Genomic DNA, 21,319 nt, shown 5'->3' with positions numbered 1-21,319 from the left:
TTCCTGGCCCCTGCGCTCTCCAAGGGCTTCTCCAGGGGCACCCTCCTGCGGCCTTTGGGTCCCTGCACGGGAGCCGTGAGAGACCGGCACAGGGGCTGTTGGCAAGGGCCTGGAGGGACAGCGCCAGGGCCAGTGGCTTCCCACTGACAGAGGGCAGCCTTAGGCTGGAGCTGTGCAAGGACTTCTGCTCTCTGAGGCTGCTGAGCCTCTGGCCCACGCTGCCCACAGGAGCTGTGGCTGCCCCATCCCTGGCTGTGTTCCAGGCCAGCTTGGATGGGCCTTGGAGCAACCTGGCCTAGCGGAAGGTGTCCCTGCCCTTGGCAGCAGGGCTGGGACAAGACAATTTCTAAGCACCCTTCCAAGCCAAGGCATTCTGGGATTCTGTGATCAGAGGGGCTGGGGGTGGCTTGGCTTAATTTCGGCTAGAGATAATTCACCACTCTGAGTTTGGTTGAGTTCAAGGAGTCATGCTCATGAGCCCAGATTCACAGCCCGTGACATTTACCACTACTATAGGCCTGGCTGACATCAATAAAGTCTTGCACACTCCAGATTCTGCACAAATTGCCTTTTATTGACACCAGAGCAAAGCGTTTTCCAGTTTGCTACTTATAAATGCATTAACTCTAGAGCGGGAATATGGGTTGCAACAGATAGCAAGACTGGATATGGCTTTACATCTGTATAAAATTTATATCACGCATGTAATCTATTATAGGCATATGATATAGAATATATATTACAGAGTTATATTCATATTTAATGTATACAGCAAGTATATATCATATGTATGCTATATATGTAATAAATATATCTATTTTATGAAAAACCTTCCAGACATAAAGGGACTATGAGCAACAATATGTGTCACAACAGACACTGACAATAAATATGTCTTCTACTGTTACTATTTAAACGAAATTACATATGCAACTCTTTAAAATCACTTTTTATCCTGATGTAACTCCATATTTCATATTTTGATATTATTTATGTTACTATATTGTTTTGATTTATCGTATTTTACTAGTAGATATGATAATTCATAAACTTTATAGTATATAACAGGCATACACAATAGATCTATCTATGAAACAAAAACCTTGATTCTGCTATAGATAAAATTTCATGTCAGCTCCAACACACGTGGTCTAATGTTGACATAAAGGTGTCTCTTCCAGGGACATGGAGAGGCTCCATCCATTGACTCATCCCGGGTCACCAGTGCCAGTTTTTCCTCATATTCTTTTTTGCCCCATTTCTAGTTTTCTTTTTCTGTCCCAGATTCCCACTTTTTTCATGCTTGAAATTTTAGCTCTCCTCAAAGGCTGGGAAGAACTGCATATTGCAGGTGGGGTTTGGAGACTTTAGCTCAGCATGTAGAGCAGGGCTCAATGACAGCTGGGTGCCTTTTTTGGAAAGTGAAATGATACAAAGAAGTAGAATAAACCCTCCCGTGGCAGTCCACTTTCTGAGGTGCCAGCAGAGGCTGTTGGACCTTCTCCAGAGCCTTTGCACGCATCCTCTTCTCCTTAGCACCAAATTTGTGCTAGGAGGTGGTTGTCTGCTGCCAGCTGCGAGCAGCACAAGCACTGCTCTGTGCACTTGGCCATGGCTCCTGCCCTTCCTTCAGTCATCCTCTCCGAGAGCGATCCTTTTGAACGTCTTGTGCAGCACCCGGTAATCCCGCATTGCCTGGGTGTGGGCAGCCGGCTGCTGCGCCAGGTGATGGAAGAGACTGTATGTCCTACCCATTCTTACATCTGGGGGTAAATTGATGTCCTGAGGAAACCTCCGGTTACCCACAATGAAGTGCTGGAGGCATTTTTGTCACAAACATATATGCAGGCTGTCCCTGATATCCGTCAGTCGCTCCCGGAGATGTCCCCTGCTCCACGATGACACGGGCATGGCAATGAGCAGGTGCATGACAATGGTCTTCATGGTGTAGGTGGAGAAGCTGAAGCCCAGAACAAGATGGGAGAAGAACTGAAGGCATTTGAGGTGCGAGCTGTCAGGGGGGGCCTGCCTGGCAATGTACTTGAAGAACTCAGCCTCTGCCACAGCGTAATACAACTAATCACCTTACTTTGTAGCCGCAACATCCAAGCCTGCACCACAGCCTGTTAACTACATATCCAATTATAACTTGTTACTTGTATCAACAACAACCCTTTTTATACAGACATTGTTAACAACATTGCCCAAAAGTTTAAATTTGCTTTTTTTGTTCATAACAACACTGTTGCTGCTGCTGATGGCAGAGTGCTGCTGCGCAGAAGCTTTATATCTTCTCTTTCTGTATCCCACGTTCCTTCCCCTCTCTTTTCCTCGGGGACGTGAGGTAGTTTTCTGCTACTGCCTGTGAAGCCCACAAGCACAGCTGTACGCATGATCACCTCTTTCATGAGCCAATGAGCAGCACACTTGCGAGCTGACGCCGAATATCCTGGTACTCGCTCATCGCCTGAGAGTGGGCAGCTGGACACCGTGCCAGCTGATGGAAGAGATTGGGTGGCTCAGCTGCTGCAATGTCCAGGGGCAAGCTAATCTCCTGAGGCAATCTCTTGTTGCCTATGATAAAGTGGTTAAGGCATTTCTCCTCCAGAGAGCAGCGCAGGTTCACACTGATATCTCGCATGCGCTGCAAGAAATACTTCCTGCGCCATTGTGACACGGGGAGACCGTTCAGGAGATGCATGACGATGGTCTTCAGGGTGTAGTTGGAAAAGCCTGTGCCCAGCAGAAGGCGGCAGAAAAGCTGCAGACATCTCAGTTGCAAACTGTCGGGGGGGGCCTTCCTGGCAATGTGCATGAAGAACTTCACCTCTGCCACAGCATAAGTCTCAGGCCATAGAGTGCTTGGGGTGCGTGTTTCCCTAGGCTGGCTGCTCACGAATATGTCAGAGCCACCTCTCCGCACCCCAAACAGGATCTCAATCCTGAAGCTTTCTCCGCCACTGATCGCCTTGAATTGGCAGGAGTGTGTGGAGGGCAGCGGGATTAAATTCCGGTTTTGTAACTGAGGCAAAGGTGGCATGATTGCTTTCACCAGTTGCTGGAACCAGCGGGCAGTTTTCTGCACGTCCAGGTAGGAGTCGGTGCACAGGGTGTCTAGGAGGCTGGGATCCTGATTGCTCCTCAGCTCCTCCTCGGGGTTGTGCAGGAAGCACAGCATGTTCTCACCCTGCTGCTGCCTCGTGCAGGTGCACTCCAGCTGCACGCGGACACGGAAGTTCCTCACGTGCCTCTGCCCCTCACCGTCCAGCTCCAGGTGGAAGCTGTGGCCTCGGGGAGGAGTCATGGGTATGAGCACACGGTACACGACATCCTGCTCCCAGGGACTCCAACCTTCAAAGGCACTGCCCACCCCAATGGGTCGGTGCAGGACTGGGTAGAAACTGTCAAACAAGACATGCCCAAAGTAAATTGTATAATCGTCCATCAGGTCAGTTATCCACTCACAGACTCTCTGCAGGTCCTCTACAGGCCCCTCTATGCGCTCCATTATATCTTGTCCAACACGATCGTCAACATTGTCTTCTTCTTCTTGGACTACATTTGCAACATCATTGTCATTGTTGTTTTCTGCAAGTGCAGCCCCATTGACAACATCATTTCCATCATTGTCATCTTCATTTCCAGCAACATTGCCAACTTCCTCTTCATTTGCACCATGGTTTTCTTCTTCATTCTCCTCTCTCCTCAGGCTGCTTTTCCACCCAATAATCCACAGCACCAAGACCAGGGCCAGGAGCACAGCAACAGCTAAGAGCTGCAAGTGTGGCATCTTCTTCTGGGAGAGCTGCTCCACCTGCTGCTCCAGCCGAAGCCTCTCCCATTCCAAGTACTTTGCACGCGCTTCCATGCGCCAATGTGTTTCCTCATCCAAACCATCACCCACGGGCGGCGGGTACTGGATGAGACCTTGCAAGAGCGCGAACAGGAACACGACTGGATCCATGGTCTGCAGGAGGAGGGAGAGAAGGCCTTGAGTGGGGAAGGGAGGGCGGGAACTACTGCTTGCTGCAGGGAGGACAGGATGCTCAGGGTTCTGGGTGCAGGAAGGACAGGGCCCCAGACAGCTGGCAGGCAGCAAGGGCTATCCCAGTGCCCCTGGAGCTGCAGCAGCAGCAGCAGCAGCCCTGTGGCCTGCCCAAGGCTCTCCCATGAGGGGCTGTCCCTGCCTGCAGGGGGAGAAGCCAGCCCCGGTTGCAGCGTTTCTGCCCCAGCCCTTGTCCCCAGCCCAGCCTCCCCGCCGTGTGTGTACTCACCGCTTGCCCAAGCAATAGAGGGCCAGCGTTAACCTGCTGGGGCCTTTTATTGCTTCCCCCTCTGTGACACGTCCCCTGTGATGTCACAGGTGCCAGAGCGCATCACAGACCAGCCAACCCCACCCTTTGTCCCCTCAGCCAACTCCTCCCTCAGGAACTCAGAAAGGCCCTGGTGCACTGCTTAAGGCTGCTTTTGAGGGAAGCTTCTTCAAATAACTCCCATTGTTCTCTCTTTTGGATTTATTTTCATCTGCCTTCCACTCACAATCTCATAGATATCCCTGTTGGAAGGCGCCCTTGAGGATCATTGAGTCTAAGCTTTGACTCCTCACGGGTTGAGCTACACTCAAATCTCAGAATCAGAGTGGTTGAAAAAGTCCCTGAAGATCCCACAGTGGGACCGCGAACCTAACACTGCCTACTCCTTTAAGAAATTGAGTCCTCAAATATTCCATGCCTTTTCAATCCCTTCAAGAGTGGGGACTCAGCTATTTCCCTAGGCAGCCACTTTCCACACTTGATAGTACTTTTGATGAAAGCAGTTTTTCTAAAATCCAATCTAAACATCTATATCTGATGCAACGTGAGGTCATTTTCCTTGTTCTTATTGCTTGTTTCCTTGTGTCACTGGACAAGTGGGATGTTCAGACATGCCCATTGTTAGCCAAAGATTTTGTCAACAGTTCATGTTTAAGAAATCACTCTGGCCCGCAAGTTCTAAAGATCAAATCTATTTATAAAATGAATTATTTATTAAATAAACAAGAGATAATAGATGAAAGATCTCGGAGTTACTTACTACTCAGTATAAAACTAAAAGGTACTAGACGTAGATTAAACCATAACAAACAATGTACAACATGAAGGTATCTATAGGAAAGCTTGTCAAAGAAACAGGAGTCAAATCTTACACACCACAGTGATGATGATGATAATTATTTGGATGTCTTTCACTTAACCTCCTCAGCAGTAATTGCAAAACAAGTGTCCTTGTCCACAAGAGAAACACCACACATTTCCAGAGAAATGTATAGAAAATTTCTGCTTTGTGAAAGTTTGGTATGGCTTTTTAGAGTTATAAAGTGAGGTGCCTGTCAGTGAGAAATCCAGCTTGTCTTTCCAGCTCTCACTTTAACAGTAAGATGTTTCTTGGCAGCTGGGAGATGCCAGCCCACTGTTAGCCCCACAGTGGCAAAAGAATTCACTGCAAGACTGTTATTCCTGTTTGAATTACCTGTCCAGGTAACAAACCACAGATCAGCTCTTGAGCAGAATGAGATGCCCTGCCACACCTGGGAGAAGAAATCAATCCCCACCCGGCTACAACCTCCCTTCAGGGAGCTGTAGGGAACTGTAAGGTCCCTCTGAGGCGCTTTTTCTCTCTGCTAAACACCCCCACTATTGCAGCGGGCAGTGTTCTGAGTGCCATGACCTTTCTGAAGAAGCCTCACAAAACACCTCGCCGTCTTTGCTCACACCGGGTGATTTCAGCTCTTTTATGATCCGGGCGACGCAGAAGAAGAGACGGGGTCTTTGTGGGGACTTCCAAGGTGAGCCTTTATTGAGCTTCTTCCTTGAGATGGTCCAGGGACAAAGAGCCACTCAGGCTGGGAAAGCAGGGATTTACACAGGGATCTTGAGGGGCGGGACAGAACACTAGGGCCAACGGGATGAGGGCACAGGGGTGGAGTGAGGGGGAAGGGCCAATGGGATACATTAAATCTGCATGTCACAACAAGGCATGCTGGGAGAAGCCTTTATCCTCAACCTAAGTGGGTATGGCTTGAGAGGTTTTCCCTCCAGGGGAGTGCTGTGGATTCTTTCCCTCTTGGCCCACCAGCCTCCACACCCCACTTCCCTCAGCCCTCTTTCATCAGACTTGTGCTCTTATAGAAGTGTTTCTAATAAAAAGGACTAGCATTTGTGGACATCAATGCCCTTCAAACTACATGCTCAGGGGCCCTTCTTAATTAGTTCCTGAGCTTGCTCTCCTACAACCCTTGGGAGTAGCTCTGCGGACAGTTTTTTCCATAACACCTAAGATTTTTTTTACTCAAGCACTTCTTGATTACTGTGCCCAAGACAGCATCAATCACCACTTCACCCACAAGAACATCTCTACAGACAAACTCCAGGTCTAGGAGGGCACTTTTCCTAGTTGGCTCCCACAGTACCCATGTCAAAAAGCTACTTTCAATGTGTACTTCCAGAATTTTCTGGGCTTGTTCAGCTCTTCCCTATGATGTCTCCATTTGCAGCTAAGAAGTTGAGGTGCACCATGAGTATGACTTTGTGTGACTGATCAAGAGATTTCCTTTCATTCCTTAGAGCATTATCCACCAGTGTGATCATCCTGGCTCAGTGATCCCTTAGAGACTGAGTGAAGCTCACAGAGGGAATAGATTGTCTCACAAAAGGGATGGCAGACAGTGTCCAAGTGTGCTTTTACTCTAGAGGAAAGGTGTGGCAGCAATTCCCCCTGCTGATTGAGCAGTGCCTTCTCCATGTCCTGCATGCTCGGGTCTGTGTCAGATTTTGCCCAGGCAGTGTCTAAGGATGGGTAGCTCCTCCATACAGACCCCAGTGAACACAAGGAGGAATCTTAGCGATGCCTCTTGCATGGTCCCTGACCAGCTGCAGCTGCCAGCAAGAATTTCTGGGTCCATCTAAAATGGTCACCCTGGCTGTGACAGTGTTAGAGGAAAGGGGGATGAAAGCCATCTTCGTAGCCGCTGAAGTGTGACGACCCATGCTTAAGGGGAAGGAAGCGCTGAAGATTTGCGATCCAAATGAGTAACAAAAGTCAGGGGGTCCACAATCAGAAAACTTTATTACCTAACTACCCACTGGGCTTTGGAAATCAATATGTTAGTCCCCTGACATGAGCACAAGGCAGTGGGTTGTGGATAAAGGGGTAGGGTTAAAGGGAAGAGAAGAAAAAGAGGGAGAGATGAATTAAAGAAAGAGAGAAAGAAAAAGACAAAGAAGAAAAGAGAGACAAAAAAAGAACACCCGTCCTGGTTCCAGTGTTGATCCAGTTAATGGAATGTCAATCCTGGCTGCAGTGCCAATCCCGGCAATAATCCTGAGTTCAGCATCAATCCAGCTGTGCTGGTCTGGTCTATGAGATGTCCAGGGTCCTGAGGGCACTTTCCAGGCTTGGGGGTTACCTTTTTATCGACAGGTTTCTCTGCCCTAAACACAGGTTTCCCACTTTCTATGTCAATTAATTACCATGTACAGTCTTTTCTTTCAGGCCTTCCTGGACATGGGGCAGAGGGCTTTGGTGCTTTTTGAGGGTCTTAATCCTACTCTATAGTCCACGCTCTCTTCTTGGCCTTATTCTTGTGCTTATGCTGTACTGTGCTGTGGCTCTTTCTCACTGAAAAGTGCTGCCCTATTTCCGCCTGGCCCCCCTTCTCCAGCCATATCTTGGTCTTTCTCATAGCATTTTAATACCAGCAGTCCTTGGCTATTACCAACAGTTCCTGGTTGGCTCCACTGCCATACAATTATCAATGTTAGAGACTCATTCATTGCTCCCTTATATTCTGAGAATCAAGAGCTCAAAAGGTCTCCCTTTGGACACTTTACAGTTGCAACAGAGTGGGATTTAGTCATAGGAATGTTCCATCATTCAGGTCTTTTCTCTGTAACTTTGTTTGAAGGTTTGTCAACAAGAATATTATTCCACTTGGGTTCTTAGTCAAAAAAAGTCAGCAAAGAAAAATAAATCAGCAAAGAAAAATAATTTTCCAAGGCTGTTCATTAAAAAAAAAAGAAAAAAAAAATTGCGCTAATTAGACACCTGTTAGTTCCTGGGAACAAATAATGTTTCTGATACATTCAAAAGGAGCTTAATATAAATGGAGTTTGTCAAGGCTTAGGCCTAATGAGGGTTTCTCAGATTGTAGTGCAGCCAGGGGCAAGGGGAGTCCATCACCACAATCCGCCCTGCAATGGAAGTCAGCTTCTCTGGGCCTCCACACGGTAGTCATCTCTGGATGCTGTGCTGGGGAGACTGCCAAGACAACCCTGTTATGGACAGGCTTACAACGAAAACTTCAAAGTAACAAAAAAAAGCAGGCCAGTTAATTACAAACAAGTAAGCCTGTTTATTACAGACAGAACAACTGGAAGCCAAAGCCTCCAGCTAGTCTGGAGACTGTTTCAACAATTTAGTAATTGTACACCTAGGGGCATTTCTAAGGATACCAGCTCCAAGCAAAGACCTGGGTGTCACACACCCCAGGCCTTTTAAAGTCTCTCTCTTCTTCCCTTACTGGGGCGCTCAGGATCCGTGCTGTGATCGGTTTCTCTTTCTGTTGCTGATTGGCCCATAAGCTGGTGCAATCATTTTGAGATTCTTGCTTCCTATTGGCTGGTCTCTCCTCCAGTCTTAATCCAAGCTGTGGCTGTGCTCTATGATGTTATACTTCTAGAAGCTTCTCTGCCCCCCCTCCACAAAGATTGGCATTTCCTCCCTGGTTCCAGTCCCCTTTCAGGTGTATACAACAGTATTGATCTCTAATACAACTAATCACCTTACTTTGTAGCCACAACATCCAAGCCTGCACCACAGCCTGTTAACTACTTATCCAATTATAACTTGTTACTTGTATCAACAACAACCCTTTTTATACAGACATTGTTAACAACATTGCCCAAAAGTTTAAATTTTTATTTTTTGTTCATAACAACACTGTAGCTGCTGATGATGGCAGAGTGCTGCTGCGCAGAAGTTTTATATCTTCTCTTTCTGTATCCCACATTCCCCTCTCTTTTCCTCGGGGACGTGAGGTGGTTTTCTGCTACTGCCTGTGAAGCCCACAAGCACAGCTGTACGCATGATCACCTCTTTCAGCAGCCATTGAGCAGCACACTTGCGAGCTGACGCCGAACATCCTGGTACTCGCTCATCGCCTGAGAGTGGGCAGCTGGATACCGTGCCAGCTGATGGAAGAGATTGGGTGGCTCAGCTGCTGCAATGTCCAGGGGCAAGCTAATCTCCTGAGGCAATCTCTTGTTGCCTATGATAAAGTGGTTAAGGCATTTCTCCTCCAGAGAGCAGCGCAGGTTCACACTGATATCTCGCAGGTGCCGCAAGAAATACTTCCTGCACCATTGTGACACGGGGAGACTGTTCAGGAGGCGCATGACGATGGTCTTCAGGGTGTAGGTGGAAAAGCCTGTGCCCAGCAGAAGGCGGCAGAAAAGCTGCAGACATCTCAGGTTGACCAACATCTCTTGCAGCCTGCAACTCACCTCAGAGCAGTCAAAGAGTGTCAATAAGGACTGGAGGGATCACAGCGTTTTCTGGATGCAGCTCCAACCTTGGCAGAAATAAACCAACCTACAACCCCCTGGCATGAGGCTTTCCCACTACCACTGGTCCCACCAAAGCCAATTCTCCTGTCCCGAGGCTGAAGGTAGAAGTGAAGATGAGGAGAGTAAAGAGAAAAGCAGCTGCATAAGTTCGAGCACTAGAGTGAAGTTCCTTTTAATGACTTTATGAAATGACATTACCAAATACTCCTTGGGTTAAAAGTGGCTTCCCATCGCAGTAGTATGGACTTGTTTAGGTTGAAAAAGCTCTCTAAGATTGTAGAAAGTCCACCCACAAACCTGACATTGACAAGTCGACTTTGAAACCATGTCCCCAGGTGCCACATCCACACATTCCATAAGAGTCTCCAGACATGACAATATCATTAATTCCACGGGCAGCCATGACAACTCTTAACAACCTTTTCAGAGGAGAAATTTGTCCTTAATACCCAATCTAAGCCCCTCCCTGACAGAAGTTGAGGCCATTTCCTCTTGTCCTCTCCCTTGTTTCCTGGGAGCAGAGCCTGACCCTCACCTGGGGTGTGGCTCCACACTTCTGTCAGGGAGTTGTAGAGAACAAGAAAGCCCCCCTGAGCCTCCTCTTCTCCATTCTCAGCCCCTCCAGCTCCCTCAGCTGCTCCTCATCAAACTTAATCACCAGACCCTTTCCTGTGCTCAGGCCTTTGCCACCACTGCTTTGGGACCTGTTGCAGCATTCCACACTCCACACAGGCATGTTTTTATCTAACCCTTTCTTGCTCTGAGTGAAAGATTAACCCCTTTTCTTTGCAGTGACCTAACTTGCAGTCTGATTGCTGGCTCTGCTTGTTTACTTCCCTTTTGCATCACCCTCACAAAAGAAGAAGTCACCATACTAAAGAAACTGCTGCTAGAGGGGAGTAGAGAAAGTCAGCAAGTACTTTGTGAGCAATTCCCATCCTTTATTCATCGGTGCGTATGATTTGGGCTAGCCAAACAGTTGGAAATGGTTGTTTCCCTCTTCCCCTGCTCAGGGTGCTTTAACAAGGGAAGACTGATGTTCTGGAGAGGGGAAGTGCGTCCGCAGCCATTCACTTGTTATGATTCTCCAGGGCCAGAGTGGAATACGTAAACCTCTGGCTCCAGCTAGAGGCCACTCATGGCTGGGTTTCTAAGCAGAACAGATCTCTCTTTATGAAGTATCACTCTGCTCCGTTAAGGTGTGTGGTACAATAGGCCCAGTATCTCATAGGGAACAAGAAGACAAGAGAATAGAGAAATTGCTGCTTCCCGGGAAGTGGCTGAACATTGCTCGTCTATGAGAAGTAGAGAATAAATGTTTTCTCTCCTTTACTTCTGCATGCACAAACTCAATTTTTTCACTTCAATTAACAGCCTTATCTCAACTGACTACTTGTTTTCCATTTTATGTTCTCTCCCCTGTCACACTAGGAAAGGGAGTGTGATGGAGTGGCTTAGTGACCACCTGGCATTCAGCCAAGGTGAACCCACTACACCCATTCTAAAAAAGGGTAGAAAGGAACACTCTGGAAATGACCAACCCATCAGCCTCATGTCAGTGCCTCGGAAGATCACGGAACACATCCTCCTTGAAGCTATGCTAAGGCACATGGAGAACAGGGAGGTGATTTGGGACAGCCGAGGGTGAGTCTTGCCCGACCTACGCAGTGGCCTTCAATGATGGATCGAGTACATGAAGGGACAAGGGGAAGGCTACAGGTGTCATTTATCTGGACTACCGTAAAGCCTTTGACATGATCCCCAAAACATTCTCCCTAAATTTGAGAGAGGTGGATTTGGTGCCTGGACTGTTGGATGGATAAGAAATTGCATGCATGGTGCTTCCAGAGATCAACAGCTAAGAGTCAGGATGGACCTCCAAGTTCTGTTCTCTGAGCAATGTCTATTAATATCTTCATTAATCCTGTACACAGAGGTATCCTCAGCAGGTTTGCTGATGTCACCAAGCAGCAGCTGACACACCTGAAGAATGGAATGACTACTAAAGAGATGTGATGTGCTTGAGGAGTGGAACCATAGCAGTCTCATGTGGTTTAAAAAGATCAAGTATGAGGTGCTGCACCTGAGTCAGGGTAGGTCTCAGGATGCATCCAGGCACAGTCTGGCCCCAGGATGCAAAGAGGATGGGAGTTTCTGCCTGTCTGTGCCCTGTCAGCCTGTTGTGTAGGCCCCAAGGCAGCCAGGCTGTTACTACACCACTGTGTCCCTCGCTCTCTGTGCCCGGCACCTCCGGCCCTGCTGCCCTGCTCCCGGAGCCCTGTCCCCGGGCAGAGCCGTTCCCTGCCCGGGCACTGCCCCTTGGGGTGCTCCCTGCTGCGGCCTGGGCTGGCCCCAGAGCAGGGTCCCCCTGCGGGTGGCCCCGGGCGGGCCGCGTGTCCCCGGCCGGCTGTGCCCGGGCAGCTGCCTCAGCCGTGAGGGCTGCAGAGCTGCGGGAGCCCACGGCTCTCTGCCGGCCGCGCTGCAGAGCTCCCAGCTCCAGCTGGCAGGGCCTCAGCGCCCGCCCTGTGCCCTCCCGCAGGGACAGGCAGGCCAGGCCCTGCTTGCTGCCCTCATGGCGGCATTCCTGGCCCCTGCGCTCTCCAAGGGCTTCTCCAGGGGCACCCTCCTGCGGCCTTTGGGTCCCTGCACGGGAGCCGTGAGAGACCGGCACAGGGGCTGTTGGCAAGGGCCTGGAGGGACAGCGCCAGGGCCAGTGGCTTCCCACTGACAGAGGGCAGCCTTAGGCTGGAGCTGTGCAAGGACTTCTGCTCTCTGAGGCTGCTGAGCCTCTGGCCCACGCTGCCCACAGGAGCTGTGGCTGCCCCATCCCTGGCTGTGTTCCAGGCCAGCTTGGATGGGCCTTGGAGCAACCTGGCCTAGCGGAAGGTGTCCCTGCCCTTGGCAGCAGGGCTGGGACAAGACAATTTCTAAGCACCCTTCCAAGCCAAGGCATTCTGGGATTCTGTGATCAGAGGGGCTGGGGGTGGCTTGGCTTAATTTCGGCTAGAGATAATTCACCACTCTGAGTTTGGTTGAGTTCAAGGAGTCATGCTCATGAGCCCAGATTCACAGCCCGTGACATTTACCACTACTATAGGCCTGGCTGACATCAATAAAGTCTTGCACACTCCAGATTCTGCACAAATTGCCTTTTATTGACACCAGAGCAAAGCGTTTTCCAGTTTGCTACTTATAAATGCATTAACTCTAGAGCGGGAATATGGGTTGCAACAGATAGCAAGACTGGATATGGCTTTACATCTGTATAAAATTTATATCACGCATGTAATCTATTATAGGCATATGATATAGAATATATATTACAGAGTTATATTCATATTTAATGTATACAGCAAGTATATATCATATGTATGCTATATATGTAATAAATATATCTATTTTATGAAAAACCTTCCAGACATAAAGGGACTATGAGCAACAATATGTGTCACAACAGACACTGACAATAAATATGTCTTCTACTGTTACTATTTAAACGAAATTACATATGCAACTCTTTAAAATCACTTTTTATCCTGATGTAACTCCATATTTCATATTTTGATATTATTTATGTTACTATATTGTTTTGATTTATCGTATTTTACTAGTAGATATGATAATTCATAAACTTTATAGTATATAACAGGCATACACAATAGATCTATCTATGAAACAAAAACCTTGATTCTGCTATAGATAAAATTTCATGTCAGCTCCAACACACGTGGTCTAATGTTGACATAAAGGTGTCTCTTCCAGGGACATGGAGAGGCTCCATCCATTGACTCATCCCGGGTCACCAGTGCCAGTTTTTCCTCATATTCTTTTTTGCCCCATTTCTAGTTTTCTTTTTCTGTCCCAGATTCCCACTTTTTTCATGCTTGAAATTTTAGCTCTCCTCAAAGGCTGGGAAGAACTGCATATTGCAGGTGGGGTTTGGAGACTTTAGCTCAGCATGTAGAGCAGGGCTCAATGACAGCTGGGTGCCTTTTTTGGAAAGTGAAATGATACAAAGAAGTAGAATAAACCCTCCCGTGGCAGTCCACTTTCTGAGGTGCCAGCAGAGGCTGTTGGACCTTCTCCAGAGCCTTTGCACGCATCCTCTTCTCCTTAGCACCAAATTTGTGCTAGGAGGTGGTTGTCTGCTGCCAGCTGCGAGCAGCACAAGCACTGCTCTGTGCACTTGGCCATGGCTCCTGCCCTTCCTTCAGTCATCCTCTCCGAGAGCGATCCTTTTGAACGTCTTGTGCAGCACCCGGTAATCCCGCATTGCCTGGGTGTGGGCAGCCGGCTGCTGCGCCAGGTGATGGAAGAGACTGTATGTCCTACCCATTCTTACATCTGGGGGTAAATTGATGTCCTGAGGAAACCTCCGGTTACCCACAATGAAGTGCTGGAGGCATTTTTGTCACAAACATATATGCAGGCTGTCCCTGATATCCGTCAGTCGCTCCCGGAGATGTCCCCTGCTCCACGATGACACGGGCATGGCAATGAGCAGGTGCATGACAATGGTCTTCATGGTGTAGGTGGAGAAGCTGAAGCCCAGAACAAGATGGGAGAAGAACTGAAGGCATTTGAGGTGCGAGCTGTCAGGGGGGGCCTGCCTGGCAATGTACTTGAAGAACTCAGCCTCTGCCACAGCGTAATACAACTAATCACCTTACTTTGTAGCCGCAACATCCAAGCCTGCACCACAGCCTGTTAACTACATATCCAATTATAACTTGTTACTTGTATCAACAACAACCCTTTTTATACAGACATTGTTAACAACATTGCCCAAAAGTTTAAATTTGCTTTTTTTGTTCATAACAACACTGTTGCTGCTGCTGATGGCAGAGTGCTGCTGCGCAGAAGCTTTATATCTTCTCTTTCTGTATCCCACGTTCCTTCCCCTCTCTTTTCCTCGGGGACGTGAGGTAGTTTTCTGCTACTGCCTGTGAAGCCCACAAGCACAGCTGTACGCATGATCACCTCTTTCATGAGCCAATGAGCAGCACACTTGCGAGCTGACGCCGAATATCCTGGTACTCGCTCATCGCCTGAGAGTGGGCAGCTGGACACCGTGCCAGCTGATGGAAGAGATTGGGTGGCTCAGCTGCTGCAATGTCCAGGGGCAAGCTAATCTCCTGAGGCAATCTCTTGTTGCCTATGATAAAGTGGTTAAGGCATTTCTCCTCCAGAGAGCAGCGCAGGTTCACACTGATATCTCGCATGCGCTGCAAGAAATACTTCCTGCGCCATTGTGACACGGGGAGACCGTTCAGGAGATGCATGACGATGGTCTTCAGGGTGTAGTTGGAAAAGCCTGTGCCCAGCAGAAGGCGGCAGAAAAGCTGCAGACATCTCAGTTGCAAACTGTCGGGGGGGGCCTTCCTGGCAATGTGCATGAAGAACTTCACCTCTGCCACAGCATAAGTCTCAGGCCATAGAGTGCTTGGGGTGCGTGTTTCCCTAGGCTGGCTGCTCACGAATATGTCAGAGCCACCTCTCCGCACCCCAAACAGGATCTCAATCCTGAAGCTTTCTCCGCCACTGATCGCCTTGAATTGGCAGGAGTGTGTGGAGGGCAGCGGGATTAAATTCCGGTTTTGTAACTGAGGCAAAGGTGGCATGATTGCTTTCACCAGTTGCTGGAACCAGCGGGCAGTTTTCTGCACGTCCAGGTAGGAGTCGGTGCACAGGGTGTCTAGGAGGCTGGGATCCTGATTGCTCCTCAGCTCCTCCTCGGGGTTGTGCAGGAAGCACAGCATGTTCTCACCCTGCTGCTGCCTCGTGCAGGTGCACTCCAGCTGCACGCGGACACGGAAGTTCCTCACGTGCCTCTGCCCCTCACCGTCCAGCTCCAGGTGGAAGCTGTGGCCTCGGGGAGGAGTCATGGGTATGAGCACACGGTACACGACATCCTGCTCCCAGGGACTCCAACCTTCAAAGGCACTGCCCACCCCGATGGGTCGGTGCAGGACTGGGTAGAAACTGTCAAACAAGACATGCCCAAAGTAAATTGTATAATCGTCCATCAGGTCAGTTATCCACTCACAGACTCTCTGCAGGTCCTCTACAGGCCCCTCTATGCGCTCCATTATATCTTGTCCAACACGATCGTCAACATTGTCTTCTTCTTCTTGGACTACATTTGCAACATCATTGTCATTGTTGTTTTCTGCAAGTGCAGCCCCATTGACAACATCATTTCCATCATTGTCATCTTCATTTCCAGCAACATTGCCAACTTCCTCTTCATTTGCACCATGGTTTTCTTCTTCATTCTCCTCTCTCCTCAGGCTGCTTTTCCACCCAATAATCCACAGCACCAAGACCAGGGCCAGGAGCACAGCAACAGCTAAGAGCTGCAAGTGTGGCATCTTCTTCTGGGAGAGCTGCTCCACCTGCTGCTCCAGCCGAAGCCTCTCCCATTCCAAGTACTTTGCACGCGCTTCCATGCGCCAATGTGTTTCCTCATCCAAACCATCACCCACGGGCGGCGGGTACTGGATGAGACCTTGCAAGAGCGCGAACAGGAACACGACTGGATCCATGGTCTGCAGGAGGAGGGAGAGAAGGCCTTGAGTGGGGAAGGGAGGGCGGGAACTACTGCTTGCTGCAGGGAGGACAGGATGCTCAGGGTTCTGGGTGCAGGAAGGACAGGGCCCCAGACAGCTGGCAGGCAGCAAGGGCTATCCCAGTGCCCCTGGAGCTGCAGCAGCAGCAGCAGCAGCCCTGTGGCCTGCCCAAGGCTCTCCCATGAGGGGCTGTCCCTGCCTGCAGGGGGAGAAGCCAGCCCCGGTTGCAGCGTTTCTGCCCCAGCCCTTGTCCCCAGCCCAGCCTCCCCGCCGTGTGTGTACTCACCGCTTGCCCAAGCAATAGAGGGCCAGCGTTAACCTGCTGGGGCCTTTTATTGCTTCCCCCTCTGTGACACGTCCCCTGTGATGTCACAGGTGCCAGAGCGCATCACAGACCAGCCAACCCCACCCTTTGTCCCCTCAGCCAACTCCTCCCTCAGGAACTCAGAAAGGCCCTGGTGCACTGCTTAAGGCTGCTTTTGAGGGAAGCTTCTTCAAATAACTCCCATTGTTCTCTCTTTTGGATTTATTTTCATCTGCCTTCCACTCACAATCTCATAGATATCCCTGTTGGAAGGCGCCCTTGAGGATCATTGAGTCTAAGCTTTGACTCCTCACGGGTTGAGCTACACTCAAATCTCAGAATCAGAGTGGTTGAAAAAGTCCCTGAAGATCCCACAGTGGGACCGCGAACCTAACACTGCCTACTCCTTTAAGAAATTGAGTCCTCAAATATTCCATGCCTTTTCAATCCCTTCAAGAGTGGGGACTCAGCTATTTCCCTAGGCAGCCACTTTCCACACTTGATAGTACTTTTGATGAAAGCAGTTTTTCTAAAATCCAATCTAAACATCTATATCTGATGCAACGTGAGGTCATTTTCCTTGTTCTTATTGCTTGTTTCCTTGTGTCACTGGACAAGTGGGATGTTCAGACATGCCCATTGTTAGCCAAAGATTTTGTCAACAGTTCATGTTTAAGAAATCACTCTGGCCCGCAAGTTCTAAAGATCAAATCTATTTATAAAATGAATTATTTATTAAATAAACAAGAGATAATAGATGAAAGATCTCGGAGTTACTTACTACTCAGTATAAAACTAAAAGGTACTAGACGTAGATTAAACCATAACAAACAATGTACAACATGAAGGTATCTATAGGAAAGCTTGTCAAAGAAACAGGAGTCAAATCTTACACACCACAGTGATGATGATGATAATTATTTGGATGTCTTTCACTTAACCTCCTCAGCAGTAATTGCAAAACAAGTGTCCTTGTCCACAAGAGAAACACCACACATTTCCAGAGAAATGTATAGAAAATTTCTGCTTTGTGAAAGTTTGGTATGGCTTTTTAGAGTTATAAAGTGAGGTGCCTGTCAGTGAGAAATCCAGCTTGTCTTTCCAGCTCTCACTTTAACAGTAAGATGTTTCTTGGCAGCTGGGAGATGCCAGCCCACTGTTAGCCCCACAGTGGCAAAAGAATTCACTGCAAGACTGTTATTCCTGTTTGAATTACCTGTCCAGGTAACAAACCACAGATCAGCTCTTGAGCAGAATGAGATGCCCTGCCACACCTGGGAGAAGAAATCAATCCCCACCCGGCTACAACCTCCCTTCAGGGAGCTGTAGGGAACTGTAAGGTCCCTCTGAGGCGCTTTTTCTCTCTGCTAAACACCCCCACTATTGCAGCGGGCAGTGTTCTGAGTGCCATGACCTTTCTGAAGAAGCCTCACAAAACACCTCGCCGTCTTTGCTCACACCGGGTGATTTCAGCTCTTTTATGATCCGGGCGACGCAGAAGAAGAGACGGGGTCTTTGTGGGGACTTCCAAGGTGAGCCTTTATTGAGCTTCTTCCTTGAGATGGTCCAGGGACAAAGAGCCACTCAGGCTGGGAAAGCAGGGATTTACACAGGGATCTTGAGGGGCGGGACAGAACACTAGGGCCAACGGGATGAGGGCACAGGGGTGGAGTGAGGGGGAAGGGCCAATGGGATACATTAAATCTGCATGTCACAACAAGGCATGCTGGGAGAAGCCTTTATCCTCAACCTAAGTGGGTATGGCTTGAGAGGTTTTCCCTCCAGGGGAGTGCTGTGGATTCTTTCCCTCTTGGCCCACCAGCCTCCACACCCCACTTCCCTCAGCCCTCTTTCATCAGACTTGTGCTCTTATAGAAGTGTTTCTAATAAAAAGGACTAGCATTTGTGGACATCAATGCCCTTCAAACTACATGCTCAGGGGCCCTTCTTAATTAGTTCCTGAGCTTGCTCTCCTACAACCCTTGGGAGTAGCTCTGCGGACAGTTTTTTCCATAACACCTAAGATTTTTTTTACTCAAGCACTTCTTGATTACTGTGCCCAAGACAGCATCAATCACCACTTCACCCACAAGAACATCTCTACAGACAAACTCCAGGTCTAGGAGGGCACTTTTCCTAGTTGGCTCCCACAGTACCCATGTCAAAAAGCTACTTTCAATGTGTACTTCCAGAATTTTCTGGGCTTGTTCAGCTCTTCCCTATGATGTCTCCATTTGCAGCTAAGAAGTTGAGGTGCACCATGAGTATGACTTTGTGTGACTGATCAAGAGATTTCCTTTCATTCCTTAGAGCATTATCCACCAGTGTGATCATCCTGGCTCAGTGATCCCTTAGAGACTGAGTGAAGCTCACAGAGGGAATAGATTGTCTCACAAAAGGGATGGCAGACAGTGTCCAAGTGTGCTTTTACTCTAGAGGAAAGGTGTGGCAGCAATTCCCCCTGCTGATTGAGCAGTGCCTTCTCCATGTCCTGCATGCTCGGGTCTGTGTCAGATTTTGCCCAGGCAGTGTCTAAGGATGGGTAGCTCCTCCATACAGACCCCAGTGAACACAAGGAGGAATCTTAGCGATGCCTCTTGCATGGTCCCTGACCAGCTGCAGCTGCCAGCAAGAATTTCTGGGTCCATCTAAAATGGTCACCCTGGCTGTGACAGTGTTAGAGGAAAGGGGGATGAAAGCCATCTTCGTAGCCGCTGAAGTGTGACGACCCATGCTTAAGGGGAAGGAAGCGCTGAAGATTTGCGATCCAAATGAGTAACAAAAGTCAGGGGGTCCACAATCAGAAAACTTTATTACCTAACTACCCACTGGGCTTTGGAAATCAATATGTTAGTCCCCTGACATGAGCACAAGGCAGTGGGTTGTGGATAAAGGGGTAGGGTTAAAGGGAAGAGAAGAAAAAGAGGGAGAGATGAATTAAAGAAAGAGAGAAAGAAAAAGACAAAGAAGAAAAGAGAGACAAAAAAAGAACACCCGTCCTGGTTCCAGTGTTGATCCAGTTAATGGAATGTCAATCCTGGCTGCAGTGCCAATCCCGGCAATAATCCTGAGTTCAGCATCAATCCAGCTGTGCTGGTCTGGTCTATGAGATGTCCAGGGTCCTGAGGGCACTTTCCAGGCTTGGGGGTTACCTTTTTATCGACAGGTTTCTCTGCCCTAAACACAGGTTTCCCACTTTCTATGTCAATTAATTACCATGTACAGTCTTTTCTTTCAGGCCTTCCTGGACATGGGGCAGAGGGCTTTGGTGCTTTTTGAGGGTCTTAATCCTACTCTATAGTCCACGCTCTCTTCTTGGCCTTATTCTTGTGCTTATGCTGTACTGTGCTGTGGCTCTTTCTCACTGAAAAGTGCTGCCCTATTTCCGCCTGGCCCCCCTTCTCCAGCCATATCTTGGTCTTTCTCATAGCATTTTAATACCAGCAGTCCTTGGCTATTACCAACAGTTCCTGGTTGGCTCCACTGCCATACAATTATCAATGTTAGAGACTCATTCATTGCTCCCTTATATTCTGAGAATCAAGAGCTCAAAAGGTCTCCCTTTGGACACTTTACAGTTGCAACAGAGTGGGATTTAGTCATAGGAATGTTCCATCATTCAGGTCTTTTCTCTGTAACTTTGTTTGAAGGTTTGTCAACAAGAATATTATTCCACTTGGGTTCTTAGTCAAAAAAAGTCAGCAAAGAAAAATAAATCAGCAAAGAAAAATAATTTTCCAAGGCTGTTCATTAAAAAAAAAAGAAAAAAATTTGCGCTAATTAGACACCTGTTAGTTCCTGGGAACAAATAATGTTTCTGATACATTCAAAAGGAGCTTAATATAAATGGAGTTTGTCAAGGCTTAGGCCTAATGAGGGTTTCTCAGATTGTAGTGCAGCCAGGGGCAAGGGGAGTCCATCACCACAATCCGCCCTGCAATGGAAGTCAGCTTCTCTGGGCCTCCACACGGTAGTCATCTCTGGATGCTGTGCTGGGGAGACTGCCAAGACAACCCTGTTATGGACAGGCTTACAACGAAAACTTCAAAGTAACAAAAAAAAGCAGGCCAGTTAATTACAAACAAGTAAGCCTGTTTATTACAGACAGAACAACTGGAAGCCAAAGCCTCCAGCTAGTCTGGAGACTGTTTCAACAATTTAGTAATTGTACACCTAGGGGCATTTCTAAGGATACCAGCTCCAAGCAAAGACCTGGGTGTCACACACCCCAGGCCTTTTAAAGTCTCTCTCTTCTTCCCTTACTGGGGCGCTCAGGATCCGTGCTGTGATCGGTTTCTTTTTCTGTTGCTGATTGGCCCATAAGCTGGTGCAATCATTTTGAGATTCTTGCTTCCTATTGGCTGGTCTCTCCTCCAGTCTTAATCCAAGCTGTGGCTGTGCTCTACGATGTTATACTTCTAGAAGCTTCTCTGCCCCCCCTCCACAAAGATTGGCATTTCCTCCCTGGTTCCAGTCCCCTTTCAGGTGTATACAACAGTATTGATCTCTAATACAACTAATCACCTTACTTTGTAGCCACAACATCCAAGCCTGCACCACAGCCTGTTAACTACTTATCCAATTATAACTTGTTACTTGTATCAACAACAACCCTTTTTATACAGACATTGTTAACAACATTGCCCAAAAGTTTAAATTTGCTTTTTTTGTTCATAACAACACTGTTGCTGCTGCTGATGGCAGAGTGCTGCTGCGCAGAAGCTTTATATCTTCTCTTTCTGTATCCCACATTCCTTCTTCTCTCTTTTCCTCGGGGATGTGAGGTGGTTTTCTGCTACTGCCTGTGAAGCCCACAAGCACAGCTGTACGCATGATCACCTCTT

The 21,319-nt window shown here is 48.3% G+C and overlaps 2 protein-coding genes across 2 annotated transcripts; both read right to left on the bottom strand.

The window, feature by feature from the left end:
* Window positions 1-1,036: 1,036 nt before the first annotated feature.
* On the bottom strand, window positions 1,037-3,964 carry LOC140681980 (inositol 1,4,5-trisphosphate receptor-interacting protein-like 1). The gene has a single exon (XM_072922805.1). The coding sequence runs from the start codon at window positions 3,962-3,964 to the stop codon at window positions 2,405-2,407; it is 1,560 nt and encodes a 519-aa protein (XP_072778906.1). The 3' UTR covers window positions 1,037-2,404.
* A 9,255-nt stretch (window positions 3,965-13,219) lies between these two features.
* LOC115491102 (inositol 1,4,5-trisphosphate receptor-interacting protein-like 1) lies at window positions 13,220-16,147 on the bottom strand. The gene has a single exon (XM_041711297.2). It carries the CDS (start codon window positions 16,145-16,147, stop codon window positions 14,588-14,590), a length of 1,560 nt encoding a protein of 519 aa, XP_041567231.2. The 3' UTR covers window positions 13,220-14,587.
* Between the last annotated feature and the right edge of the window lie 5,172 nt (window positions 16,148-21,319).

The sequence above is a fragment of the Taeniopygia guttata genome, chromosome Z (assembly GCF_048771995.1).
Source record: "Taeniopygia guttata chromosome Z, bTaeGut7.mat, whole genome shotgun sequence".
Taxonomy (NCBI): domain Eukaryota; kingdom Metazoa; phylum Chordata; class Aves; order Passeriformes; family Estrildidae; genus Taeniopygia; species Taeniopygia guttata.
The sequence above is the reverse complement of the archived record's forward strand: the minus strand, read 5'-3'. Positions and strand labels throughout refer to the sequence as shown.